Source organism: Anabas testudineus, chromosome 9, assembly GCF_900324465.2.
Source record: "Anabas testudineus chromosome 9, fAnaTes1.2, whole genome shotgun sequence".
Lineage (NCBI taxonomy): Eukaryota > Metazoa > Chordata > Actinopteri > Anabantiformes > Anabantidae > Anabas > Anabas testudineus.
In genome coordinates this window covers 22,540,633-22,554,676 of record NC_046618.1, presented here as the reverse complement: position 1 = coordinate 22,554,676, position 14,044 = coordinate 22,540,633, and the positions used below count along the sequence as shown (strand labels likewise).

The window sequence follows — 14,044 nt, the reverse complement described above, 5'->3', positions numbered from 1 at the left end:
TTCGCCATCACTCTCTCTTCTCTCTCTCTCTCTCTCTCTCTCCCTCTGTTCAGGCCTTGCTGTGTTTTTGGCAGTTACTACTGACCATCATGAACGTCATTGCCAATTTTTGTGAAAACTGGCACATATGGCAGCTGAAGTGCCATATGCCATACAGAATATTTTTTGTCCGTTTCCCCCATTTGTATAATCGCTGGATCCGGTATAAAAGTGGCTCATTATTAATTCATTCCTTCCCAGTATTTTTTTTTCCTTTTCAGTTCCCCTTTGTGTGTTTTTTTCTCATTTTCCTTCATTTTTTTTCCAGATCCATTTGATGTGTATGCGGACAGGAACGACAAGTTAATTTAACATGCTGTATGGGGATTAAAGCGTTTGGTTAATTCAAAGCTAAATATGGGGATTATTGACAGTGCACAAGTCCATCTTTGAGCATTCATTTTGTTCATATTCTGCATTACTATAGCACAAATTAGATTTAAATGCTTTACATTAAACAATAAACAGGTTTACGTTTGCAACAACCCCAACTCCTGTGACATTCGATGGCTGGAACAAAAGCAATTTTACATGTAGCATCCATTAAAGGATAGACCCTCCCTGTTCTTATGTACTTTTTACTGTCCGTGAATCTCATGACAAGGCCAAAAGTAAAGAAGGTGCATTGCAAGATGGATTAAAACACTGTTGTTTAGTCCATCTTGCAGGGCATTATAATATATTCTCTACCTTTGTTTGGAGACATCACTATTTAAAAATCGGGGACACATACTGTATATATATATATATATATATATATATATATATATATATATATATATATACTGTCTTCATTTTCTAAAACAACTGGGTCCTGTAGTTTTTTGGGGGACTATTTTCAGTGGCGGATTGATACACAGTTGGCTGTGAGTATTTCCAGCATCTGGACAAAATATGTAGTATTGAGCTGACATTAACTGCGGTGTTGATGTTCACTGTGATCAGCTTTCTTCCAGTACAACAGAGAGAGTTACTGATGTTACTGGAAAACAGTGGATCTCTATGGCAGAGAGTTGTAAGATATACTGTATTAGGCTTTGGATAAACACACAGTGCTTGTTAGTAGGATCAATTGTTGGTTTTGGCCTCTTGGTGATATTTGTTCATCAAAAGAAAACAGAATATTATCAGCCTCATGCTGTAAAAATGCCTATTAGATTTGTTTTATTTAGTTTTGTGCATCTCAGTCAAACAACGAAGGCAGCACTTTAACAAAATGTTATTTTCCTTTAAGAAAACTGGAAATTCAGTTTGCCTGACTATTGAATAATCACCCACTTCATCTTGAGCCTTTGAGAAACACATCACTTCCTGTGTGACTTAAATAGCAGGTTTAGAAACTGGCCTGATCTGGCTGAAGGTTGACTAACTGTTGTGTTATATCATTGAGAGTGAGCAGCAGGATTGACATTTATTTATATAAACTTGTGTCTAAATGAGCCAAAACCTCTTGGACACATTGAAGAGCCTTTCACGGCTCTCTGTTCTTCCTCCTCTGTCTCATGAACAGCTTTCACATTGCTCTTCCACTATCACAGGAGTTGCCTCCTCGTGTGTGTGTGTCTCTCTGGCTCTCTTTCAAACACACACAAACATCCCACACTTCCTCTTTGCTGTTGCCTGAGTGTCGCCGCCTGTCTCTTCCCTCTCCTCTTCTGCCCTCCATTGGAAAGAGACAGGAAGGTCTTCACCGATTCCTACGTTCACTGTTCTGATCGTCCATCACCGTGTCAGTCAGGGATTTGGATCTTCTTCAATGCATCTGGAATGCGTTGACAGCAACTCATCGTGGAGCCAGAGTTTTCTGGTTGACTCATCTGAACGATGATCATGCCACTAATAGATAATCAGGAGATGCAGGGGTTGGATCCAAAAATCACTCACTTGTTCACGCAATCATTACAGTGTAAACACTCATCACACCACTGGCACATCAAGCAGTAATGACTGTTTTCAATTCAGTACTTCTCAGAAGCCTGAAGAGGGGTAGTAACGGGGGAAGGACCACGTTAGAGAAAAGTCTTGGGTAGCAGAAGTGCAGATATTTCTTAAATTAACGGTGCAAAGACAGTGGACTGTGTTTTTTGAGTTGATTTAATGTTTATACAAACGTACAAAGGCCCCAGGATTTATCAACACAGGTGTAAAAAATGTAATAAATGTTTGAAACTGCATTGAGATAAGTCCAGACATAAAAAATCAACATCACATTTCCTTATTCCTTGTATAACTCCTGTATCTTTAAAAGTTCTATTTAATTTTAGGCTATTCCACAAATTCAGCACCAGCATTAAAAAGGAACTTCTGGCTACATCATTAATTCAAGGCGCTTTACACAGAACACACAGAAACTGGTGCTGGTGTTGTGACCATATTACGTGTGAACCATTGTTATCTGTGTTCAAGACAATGCCCACTGATACTGATCTGTGCAGGCAGCAGCCTCCGAGCACTGCACTGTGTGATTTTAGAAATCGTTGCTAACAAAACCTGGTATTGCATTTACACTGAGTAATAGATGTGAGTAAAATCAGCTTCAATTCAAGCAGCAACAAGAGTAGAAACAGGTGATGATGAACTACAAGAGTCAGACCTGCAGCAACTGCTGTTTCTATCAGTGACAGAGAAATGTTTTACACTGAAATATAAAAGATGGATGCAAAAATAACTTGTTTTATTCTATTTATTTTTGTATTTCTCTGATTGTTGCTTTATTTGCAGCACATTATTTCCTACGCCCTGATGCAGACTGTCAGTCTATAACAAATAACATAGCAAATAACGCAAACTCAGCATCACAGTTGAAGTTCATCCGAGCTTTGTGCTATAAACAAACACCGTCTTCATCCGCTGCACCTGTCGAGGGTAAACGTAAACTATTAACAACAGAACCTAATCTGGGATGTCATATTTACGGCTGTGAAGAAACATTAATAATGATGATAGTCTATATGTCAATATCAAACAATATAGACAAAGCATTCCACTTTTTGTTTTCACATGTTTCTCAGCAAGGTTCTGCTTTACATCAGATTTATAAAGTGTCCTATCTTCCTATCTTTCCTTTATTTTATGTATGTACAAGTGTATATGTGTGTCTATTAAAAAAACATATTCAAGTCCACGTATCAAAGCAGAGGGAGATTCATAAAACAGCTTTGTTGGAAGCAATGACTGTCAACACATCCACAACTGAGGACTTTGACATCTTGGTGAATAACTGTGTTTTGCCTGTGATGTGTTTACCCACCAAAGATCAATGCATCAGTCTCCCGAGCTGCTTTTTCCCCCCTCCGAAGCACAAAACATGCCTAATATTTGATGAGATGCGGTGACAGGAAGTCCAGGATGCAGCGCTGTCTGTCTGCTGAAATCCATTTGCAAAAGCTTCTGTTGTCATTCTCGTGTTACGCTGAATGAAAGGAAGGGAATGAACTTATCATTACCAGAGAACTGCGCATCACAAGGAGAAGATTAAAGATAAAGTTTACTTCAGAAGTTGTTCAGGTTTTTGTGAGGAAATATTCATGAACGCCTGTTGATCCATGATAAAAATATGATCCTGTCAGAAACTCTTTTTATAATTGATGCTGGGGCATTTAGAAGTGCACGATTGTTCCCACAAGATGTTGCATGAGGACCGTGAATTAATCATGGGGAGGGCATCAACCTGCTTTGCTCATACAGTATTTATTCAACAGGTAATTTAGCCTGACTGAAACTTCATCTGGACAGTCGATGCAGCAAAAGGTGAACAAGTGTTTATAATGTCAGTGTTCATCTTTCTGAATCTTGTGCTAATTACTTTGGTTTGACTTCTTCTTTCTATTGTTTCTACTGTTTTTTTAAACATGTTTATTTAGTTTCTGGTCAACACGAAGGCTGCTGTCGCCATTATTAAGAGCAGTTAAATTGACTTTTGTCATTAATTGAGGAAATGTGACAATGCAAGAATTGTTATTCCTACCACACCAGCTACAACTACACCTACAACTACCTTCACTGAACTCCCCCACACTTATTTTATTTCTGTTTTGGGAATATTTTGTCTCCACTGTCACCAGGTGCTCATCTTTTTGAGATTTTTATGCATTTAAATAAAATCAGAGAAGCTCCTCGAAGCACATTTCTAGGTCCATGTTTAATATTATTGTGGTGCCGTTCATGCAGCAAAGAAAGAGGTTATGACGTGCTCAACTTTAATGCAAAAGACTAGAGAATGTGAAGTAACCATGACCCTTCCCTAACCTTAACCAGACGTTTTGGTTGTCCAAACAGAATCAGCGGCTATACTAAAGGGTCGCTCAGGAGGATTCTCATTATTAAAGCTCTCAGTTCTTTTCTAACCTCATCAATGAGCACAACAGAGCAGTTAGGAGATCTGGTACGTCAGGGCTTAATAAAGCCTTTTTAATCAGTACATTGTACCAGGTAACTGACGCCTCATTGCCTTTGGGTCAAATCCTTGTCAGTAATGGTCACAACAGATCAATAATACAGTAAGAACTCAATCTGTGTAAATATTGACTTGACTTTCACCCACAGATCTGCAAATAATAATGCTAATAATTTCTTCTGCAACAATTCTTTGTTCAAATTAGCAACTAATGTTGTGTCTTAGCAAGACTTTCTAGACTATTTAACACTTCTAATCTACTGAACACAACATGCTGAACACCTACAACCTGAACTACAATATGTGAATTTGGGAATCACGCTAAAAAACTGTTAGACATGAGTATTTATACACAGCTGTCACAGTTATGGATCGTATCACTACTACAAAAATGAAAAGAAAGTTACATAGTGTAGCTTTAAAATATTAATTATTACACTCCTATTTAAACAGAAATGTGGAAACATTAACATTAAGTTGAGGTGAAATAAGAACATTATCTGAACAGAGTTTGGTAAAGTTCAGCCTTAAATGCTGCATCTGATTTGTTACTATTAATATTTTGTGCATGCAGGTTTTTTGTACTTTTAAACTCTTTATATTAATTCTAATCACCACAGTGATTATAAGTCAATAAATAATTTAAACTTCTCTTGTTTCATATTTAAAAACATATTTTTTCTTCACTCAGTCGCCTTTTTTTCCTCCATTTTCCCATTTTTATCTGAACAAATTCATCTCGTCAGTCATGAAATATGAGAATAGCGACTACACAGTCTTTGCCTGGAACCTGCCTAAAATCTGAAGGCGAGTTATTTGGGAGACAATGCAGCTGTCGAATTATCCGGAACATACACAGACACACTGTCCCTCAACTGCGGTTTTCTGTCTTGAAACCAAACACACGTACACAAACCCTCCCAGCAACATCACACACTCGTTCTCTCTCTCTCTCTCTCTCTCTGAACACACCAATCTTTCCTCTTTTTCACTCACTTTTCTTGCATGAAAAACTACGACTTCTATTTCTTTTCTGTCTTTTCTTCCTTTTCAGGAATTCAGTGAATCTTTCATTGAGCATGTTTTAACAAAAATAAACAAGTGCAGTTTAATTTATGTCTGAATGTTGCATTTACTGTAATACAGCTTAATATAAAATACTGTGTTTTGCAAAATGTTTCATACTGCATAAATATTTTTAGTGTGAAATAGGTAATAAATATTTCTTTCAACACAGAATCAAGAAAGTTCCTTCGCATTAGACGTGTCAGTTTTAGGAGGAGCACAGGAGACAGTGCTGGTTTGATTTAGTATCTTATCATTGTGTTGACTTCACATGCAGGACTCTGAACATTTCTAAACATGTAAGCCACATTTTTGTAACAATTCAAATTATTTTCCGCGAACATGGCAAACACCTCGAACCCCGAGGAGTGTTTGATTTTTCACAATCACACAGTGCAAGTCCGAGAAAACCAGCAACTCTCAGCAAGCTGTGACAACTTCTCGTTCATGCCTTTGTGTTGTGAGTGTATTTGTGTGAATTTATTCCTTCTCCTGCTTTTTAGGGTGCTTCAGCTGGTCTGCTCTAAAATGTATTTAATTCATAGTAGGCTGCACCTCCCACAGCATTTGCAAAATGTATTTGTTTTTTCAACCAGGCAGTACAGGAGGTCAAGGAGTTCTCCCAACAATTTCACAATAAAGGTGAAAGTTAAACAGAAATTAACAACTTGGTGGGTGGAAGCAGGTCACCACTAAGGTTCCTGTTCTGTGGGGAACATTGACATTTGACCTTCCTGCACTTGCATGAGACCAGAGCTAATAAATTAATCAACTAGTATGTTTTGAAAATGGGGTCACTCATGTCAAAAAGTGGTGTTTAAGTGATTTAAATATGATAATTGATTTGTGGTCATTCATTAGAGTTTACTTCTGAAAATTAAACGGTCACTTATTCATTGATCATACAGATTATTGACATTATCATTCATGTATTTGTGTATTTAGGTAAAATTTTGTTAGATAAAAAAAAACATATGTTCATGCATTTTATTATTTTTTTAAATAATAAAAACCCTGTTGTGCTCAAGTCTGTTAGTGACTAACAGAGGTTTTATTAGTTGTTATTAGTTGATAGTCTTTGTTTTTAGTCCTAAACTCATATTGAATGTAAGTAAGAAAATCAATATAACATGAAAAAATGAAATGCTTAATATGCATTTAGTTAATCAGTGTGTTTAATAAGAAGAATAAATTAAATACACCGACGTTTAAATAAATTTCCTTTGTCAGAAACGAACGAAAAAACACAAGTAGTTCACATAAACCTCCAACATCCGCGCCATGACCTGCAGTCTCCCCTTTTCCTTTCCACCAAATTATCAATTCACTGCATGCAAATTATACACTGGCGCCCCCTAAACGAGCCTCAACACAGTACAGACAGCAGCAGCAGCAGGAGCAGCAGCAGCAGCAGCAGAGCCCCGTCAAGTGAGACTGTCCGGGATCCCCGCGCTCAGAGCCGGTTGGCGACGGTGGGCAGGAGGCGCACGGAGCTGTCGGTGCCCCGGTGCTGCCTTCACGGGCATCCGAGTCCAGAAAAACAGCTGAGCTGACGGAAGTCCGGTTAATTAGCACATATTTAAATGCAGCTTGTCACAAAGCCTCAAATCCAGTGTTCGTAGCGTCTTTCTGGTCAAATGCTAATAATAATAATAATAATAATAATAATAATCATCATCATCATCATTATCATCAATAAAACACTGAGTACATTTAGTTTGGACTCATGAACCACTTCAGTGTCTCACTTTTTTCTGCCCTCCTTCTACTTAAATGCCACTTTATTCTAATACAACCACCAACTATTGTGATTAGAATTACAATAATAATGGGAGGGGGCGAGGAGGAGGGGGGGGGGGGGGGGGGACTTTATCCCTCTGCCCGTCCATAAATCGCATCAAATGACAGTCGGCCAGTGAAGAGTTAAAGGGAGGAGACGGAGAGTGACACGCCTCATTGGGTAGATTATGTGCCGCAAACAAAAAGTGTGTGTCGGTGTGCCAGTCAGCCAGAGCATCGGGCCCCATCTGCGCGTCTCTCTCTCTCTCTGTCTCCCTTTATCCCTCCAGCTCTCTCGACCCAGCTCGGTCACTCCCAGCCTCGGCGAGTATCTGCAGCAGCAGCAGCAGCAGCAGCAGCAGCAGCACTGTCACTTTCACCACACCGGGGGGGATGTACTGACACTACGGACCACACCAGGAGCGCATTACCATCTCCATCACCTCCATCATCGTCACCGCATCCCCCAGCTTGATTTTCGGGGCTTTTTTTTTTTTTTCTTTCTTTCTTCCGGGAGGTGCAAACAAACGGGTTTTGATTCGCAGCACCGCTCCTTGTGGATTATTGTGTCTCATCATCGACGGAAAGGTAGGTTTGTGAAATGCAAAGCGGTGTGTGGTGGTGGTCGTGGTGGTGGATAGTTTTAGAGCAGCAGCAGCTGCAGCAGCAGCAGCAGACAGACAGAGAGAGGACGGTTTGTGGGTTGGTTTTACGCGGCACATGCAGCCTCACATCCCGCAGGTGCCGAAAGCGGCGCAGGAAGAAAAACAAAAAACAAACGCAGATGTTTCAGTCCCAGCGCTGTTTTGGGAGTTTTCAGTCTGGCACGGCTTTAGCAGATGGGTTAAACACCCCTCATCTCTGCCCCCCCCCCCCCCCACCCCACCCGCAGAGGGTTTGAATGTGAGGATGGCAGCTTTCCTCCACTCGTTATCTGTTTTCTCTGATCATTCTCAGCCTCAGATCAGATCTCTGATCAGTCATCCAGTTTTCTTGCGCGTCTTTCCTCCTTAATAACCCCCCTCAACATAAGAGGAGTTCTGTACGGTACCGGAAACTAATTGTTCAGGCTGGAAGCGCAACGGAAGCTAAAGAGCCGCTTTGGAAAGCTTCATTCCACTGTGCGCAAAATGTTGAGCAGAGACGCGTCCTGCTGCTGAGGAAGATGTGAAACGATCCAAACGAGCAGAATGTTTATAAAAATAGACATTTATTAAGAGCAACTCCGCAATTAATTATATTTTAATGTGTTTTTAATAGTTTAATTTAACAAAACTGAAAGAAAGGAAGAAACCGCGACATAAAACAGCGCTCAGTCCTAAAACAACAGCCGATACTGGAGCTGCACCGTCCACAGCTCGTCTGTTCCCTCTCGTCATTGTTAAGAGTCCATTTGTTAATATCAGCCCTTTTATTGCTGAAATCGGATTCTTAGATGCGAAATATCCAGGTTGCTTCAATATTTCCAAAAAGAAGTGTGGCTTTATCCACTGCAGCTTCTTTTACTTTACAGTAACAGGACACTTTGCGTCGTCACGGAATAAGTTGTGGAGGGGTTGGAATCGATTTATTACAAGTTAGAAATTGTTAAGAGGAGAATTAAATGTCAAAATAAATCGCACAGTAAAAGTCAGCCGCGCTTCAGGCCCGAAAAGCAACAGGGGCACGATGTGATTGATTATTTTATTATGTTAAAGACAGTTTGTGCCAACAGTGCAGAGTGGAATAAAATCATATCATTAAACCAGGGAAACACGTTTCTGAGGCCGTTATTATTATTATTATTATTATTATTATTATTATTATTATTATTATTATTATTATTATTATTATTATTTTAATTTTCTCATCTTATTTAACTGAACTTAATGTACTACGTGTGTATCAGGTGCAGGTCTGTGCGCACAGTTTTCAGAGAACAGGGAGAGGAGAGGATGGAGCGAGAGGCGTCTGAACACAGTCATAGGTTAGAGAAGGGATAAAAGAAATAATGAACTGGTCGTGCTGCTTTAATTACAGTCTCACAGGGGAAAGTGGTGGATTATGGTAATGAGGCGACATACGCTGCCGCTTGTAGAAAGGAGAGAAGGGTTGGCTGACATGAAATCACTGACTTTGACAGTCCACTTGAAACCCATTGGACATGCACGGACCTCAGCAGCTCCTGCTCAGAGCGTCTTTGTAAATTCCTCCTGCTGCTTTGAAAACAACGAGAAACAAATGAACGCGTTTAAATTGGATATTAGAGAAGCAGCTGATTTTAAAAACAGGCCTCGATCTCAGAAATATGATTGAAAAATATCTTTAAAGATAATTTAAAAAAGGATGACACACACCTGAATATATTACTAATATTAATTATGACAGACAACCTCATTATAAAATCAGCCTTCCAGTCTTTAAATGTATAATAATAATAATAATAATACTTATTTTTTTTTACTATTATTTGATTGACAACATTCGGAAATCATATCATCAATATGCTGAAGATGACGCCGCCATGAAGTTATTACGAGGGTTGAATTAATTAGAAAGCCTGGCCAAAAAAAAAAACAAAAACAAAAAAAAAACGACGCCCTTGACAGCTGCTTTAGTCAATCTGTCTAGGAAGAGATTTATTTCCTCTCTCAGCGGTGATAGAAGGGAGTAAACCCACTAAACAACCCGTTGACGCAGGTTGAGGTTTAAATTTATGGGTTATTTATATAAAAAAAAAAACACTGATGAAAAAGGAGAGAACATTTAGGAGTTTTATGAAAACTGTTTTTATTTTATTTAATTCCTCTGACATGTGGTGTGTTTTGTGTTTTCCAGTGTGAAATGGAGGAGTCCAGCTCGCAGAAGTTGGTGTGGGATGGAGACGCCAAAGCGGTGCAGCAGTGTCTGACGGACATCTTCACCAGCGTCTACACGACGTGCGACATCCCAGAAAACGCCATCTTCGGGCCTTGTGTGCTGAGCCACACGTCGCTGTACGACAGCATCGCCTTCATCGCCCTGAAGTCCACCGACAAACGCACAGCACCGTACATCTTCAGGGTGAGCACGTTTTCCTTTCGGTGTTTATTTCTTCTCATTGTTCAGCTGTTGTTTCAGTTTGATTTTCACACACAACATCTGCCAAGTAGCATCTAAACAGGCTCAATAAAACCCAGATTGTTTCTGCTTTTCTTACTGTGCATCTTCATATATATTAATTAGGCTTCATTATTAAAACATTTAAATGCTTTAAATGTTGTTTATAATAATAAAAATAAAAACATTCAGGCAGTAAAATGAAAATCATATTCTAAAGAACAATATGTGATGAACTGCCTCAATTTAATTTCTAGAAAAAGAGTTTTAGATGTGAGCACTTGATTGTGTGTCATTATTTGCTGTATTTTCATTTATTTAAATATTATTCTATATTATATTTGTCAGATTCTTTTGTTGGATGTGCCTCAGTAATAACCCCACATGTTGTGCAGGTGGACACTTCGGCAGCAAACAGCACCTCAGAGGGCTTAATGTGGCTTCGGCTGGTTCAGTCCGCCCGGGACAAAGAGGAACAGAACCTGGAGGCCTACGTGAAGAACGGGCAGCTCTTCTACCGCTCGCTCCGCAGGATCGAGAAGGACGAGGAGCTGCTGGTGTGGTACGGCAAAGACCTCATCGACCTGCTGCTGCTCAGCTCCAGCAGAGCGCCCACCAAGAGCAAAGGTGAGTTGACTGACATCACATCCTCTGTAAACCGTGAACTGGTGCAGCCCACGTGGCCATGTGGTCAGGTTTTCCCCAGAACTCATGTCTGTCTATCTCCTGACCAGGTTCGTCCCACCACTCGTGTCCAGACTGCAGCCAGCGGTTCCAGTTTGAGTTTCCGTTCTTGGCTCATCTCCGGTTCCGTTGCACCAAAAGACTTCAGACCATCACAGGGGCTGACGAGGAGCCCGGCAAAGACACCAGCAGCGAGCGACCAAACACAACTCCAACCAGGACCAGCCCCAAACTGGGCCGCTCTGAGGGCTTCAGCAGTCCTCAGGACAGCAACAAACCCTCCACGGACTTTCACAACCTGGCCAGGGATCTAGAGAACAACCGGACCAGTCCACCAAGTGACAAGGAGGCCGAGATCTGCAGCGAGAGCTCGCGGAAGAGGAAGTTCTCAGACATAGACGACAGGGAGTGCCGAGCGCCCGGACTTCCCCAGTCCAAGTCTAAGGACGAACTTGCCACGTCTGCACAGAACTATAGAGGAGTGTACGGTCTGGAGGAGAACCACAGGGCCTTCTCCCCACAGGGCTCGACAACACTTAGTGAGGGCAAACGCAGTGCCTTCACTGAGGTCAAGAAGTCACCCCAGAACCTCAAACACCACAGCGGCAACAAAAACCTCCAGAGCTCCAACTCTGAAAATAAAGATGGCGGCCGTTCCAGCAACAACCCTTCAGAGAAGCACCTCAACATCCGGCAGGTGCTGTCGGAGACCCAGCCACCCCAAACGTCACCGATGGGGAGCGCCTTCACCTCCGTCAGTCAGCAAGGTGGTGGCGGTGGTGGCGAGAGGAAGAGCGCCTTCAGCCAGCCGTCTCGCTCCTCCTTCTCTCAGATCTCGCCGCTGGTGATGCCGCCTAAGCTGCTGGACTGCCACCCAGCAGTGGGCGACACCATTTCCTCCAACAGACTCTACCAGGCTGACCACCTTGCTGCCAAGCTGCAGGGTGCAGAACTCGGTGCCAACTGCCCCGTGCCGGGCGGCATGGCCAAGCAGAACCCTTTTGTCTATGCCACCACCTTCTGGCCCAAGAACTCTGGAGCTATCCAGCTTCAGATGCCCTCGGCACTCACCCTCCTGCCACCTTCCTTCACCTCCCTTTGCTTGCCGGCACAGAACTGGTGTGCCAAGTGCAACGCCTCCTTTCGCATGACCTCAGACTTGGTTTACCACATGCGATCCCACCACAAAAAGGAGTACTCCATGGAACCTCTGGTGAAGAGGCGGCGCGAGGAAAAACTCAAGTGCCCCATTTGCAACGAGTCCTTCCGGGAGCGGCATCACCTGTCACGTCACATGACCTCCCATAATTGACTTTTAAAGACTAAGAAGGGAGGGACTTCTGTCTGGCGAGGAGGGACTGTGACCCTGCACGGATTTAAGCACTCCGTCTGGAGTTAGGCCACTTAAAATGACAAAATACACCCCTTGCACTTGTTTTCACTTTGGACACCGATCTTCTAATTCCTTTGCAGTCTTTTCACTTTTTCCCCCCTGTACAAAATGTCATGTTTTGGGTGTATGCAAATGCGTTTTGACTTGAAATGAATTTATTTATGAAGCACTTAAAAGTTTGAGAATAAGGGAAGATTTAAATATGTGTAAAATGTACAGTAAGTTGTATTTTATATCATATAAATGCAAATATAGAGAAGAAATACAAATGTAGTCACACGTCATGGTTTACAACGCAGCAAGTTTTTTCATGTGTGCGATGAATATGGACGCAAATTGGGGATATTATGTCAGACTATATTTCAGAGTGCATGTAATATGAAATAATATTGATTTAAGATGCAGTCTATACATTACAGTGTAAATAATTTGTTTATTTGAAATACAAAGTGTAATATTTTGTGTCAGTGGGGAATAGTTTCAGTGTTTCTTCCTTTTGCGGAAATTTACTACTTGATAGTTTATCTAATCATGTTGAATGCATTGACAATAAAATAGCTTTATTTTCAGCTCTGGTCTTCCTGGTTTTTGTTTTCCTTCTTTTCTTTCTTGGATTCACTAAACCACTGGTCATCATTTTGGGATGCTATAGAATAAGATCAACTTTAAAATGTTACAATAAAATCTAATAAAAACACATTTTCTTAATTTATCTTTATTATTTTAACATCAAAATACATTTTAAAAGCGCCAACATCCAGCCTTAATAAAATATAATCTCGTTTTTGCACAATGTACACAAGAAACACTATTAAATCTTTATTTAATATAAAGTAAATTAAGGGGTTAATATTACTACAGATTTAATCGGATAGTAATTTCCGGTTAAATGTGGCATTTGTGCGCTTGATTTATTATTATTATTATTATTATTATTATTATTATTATTATTATTATTATTGACAAACGTCGCCTACGTCAAATCTCTTTTTTCCTGAATGATCGCTTTAATTAGAGAATCAGGAAATAAAATTACGGCACATTTCCACGCGTATAAATTGAGTTTTATACTATTTCGTGTTTAAAATATTTATATTTACGTGTTTCTGTATGTTTCAGTACAGAATATTTAAAATGAGGAGACAATGATTCTAGTTGGATCAGATCTTAATATTTTCCGTAACAGAAACTGCAGAATTGAACATTTATTAACCAAACAGAGAAAAACACACCGGCTGTAAGATGAATGCATGTGTTGGATTATTTTGCATTTTTAGAATCAGCACAGTGGAAATAAATAAATAAATCTGCGGACAAACGGCTTCATGAACATGTTAGAGGAGAAATTATTCTAAATGTTTAAAATGATCTTTACTAAAAAAACGAAAAAGAAAAAAAAAGCTTTTAATCTGCTTCAAGATGCAGATGATGCTGAATCTGTGCTTTTAATTTACAGAAGCTTTCAAATAAAAAACAACATCATCGACCAGTAAACAGTTTTCTTATTAACGTATTTTCTATAAACAGCGCGCTGCAATAAACCAACGAGGTGTGTGTGTGTGTGTGTGTGTGTGTGTGTGTGTGTGTGTGTGTGTGTGTGTGTGTGTGTG

General features: G+C 40.3%; 1 protein-coding gene across 1 annotated transcript; it reads left to right on the top strand.

Moving 5' to 3' along the window:
* Positions 1–7,647: 7,647 nt before the first annotated feature.
* Positions 7,648–12,965, top strand: prdm8b (PR domain containing 8b). Its single transcript, XM_026342632.1, has 4 exons — positions 7,648–7,867; positions 10,097–10,321; positions 10,753–10,984; positions 11,092–12,965. The coding sequence occupies exons 2-4, from the start codon at positions 10,103–10,105 to the stop codon at positions 12,351–12,353; spliced, it is 1,713 nt and encodes a 570-aa protein (XP_026198417.1). The 5' UTR covers positions 7,648–7,867; positions 10,097–10,102; the 3' UTR covers positions 12,354–12,965.
* The last annotated feature ends 1,079 nt before the right edge of the window (positions 12,966–14,044 follow it).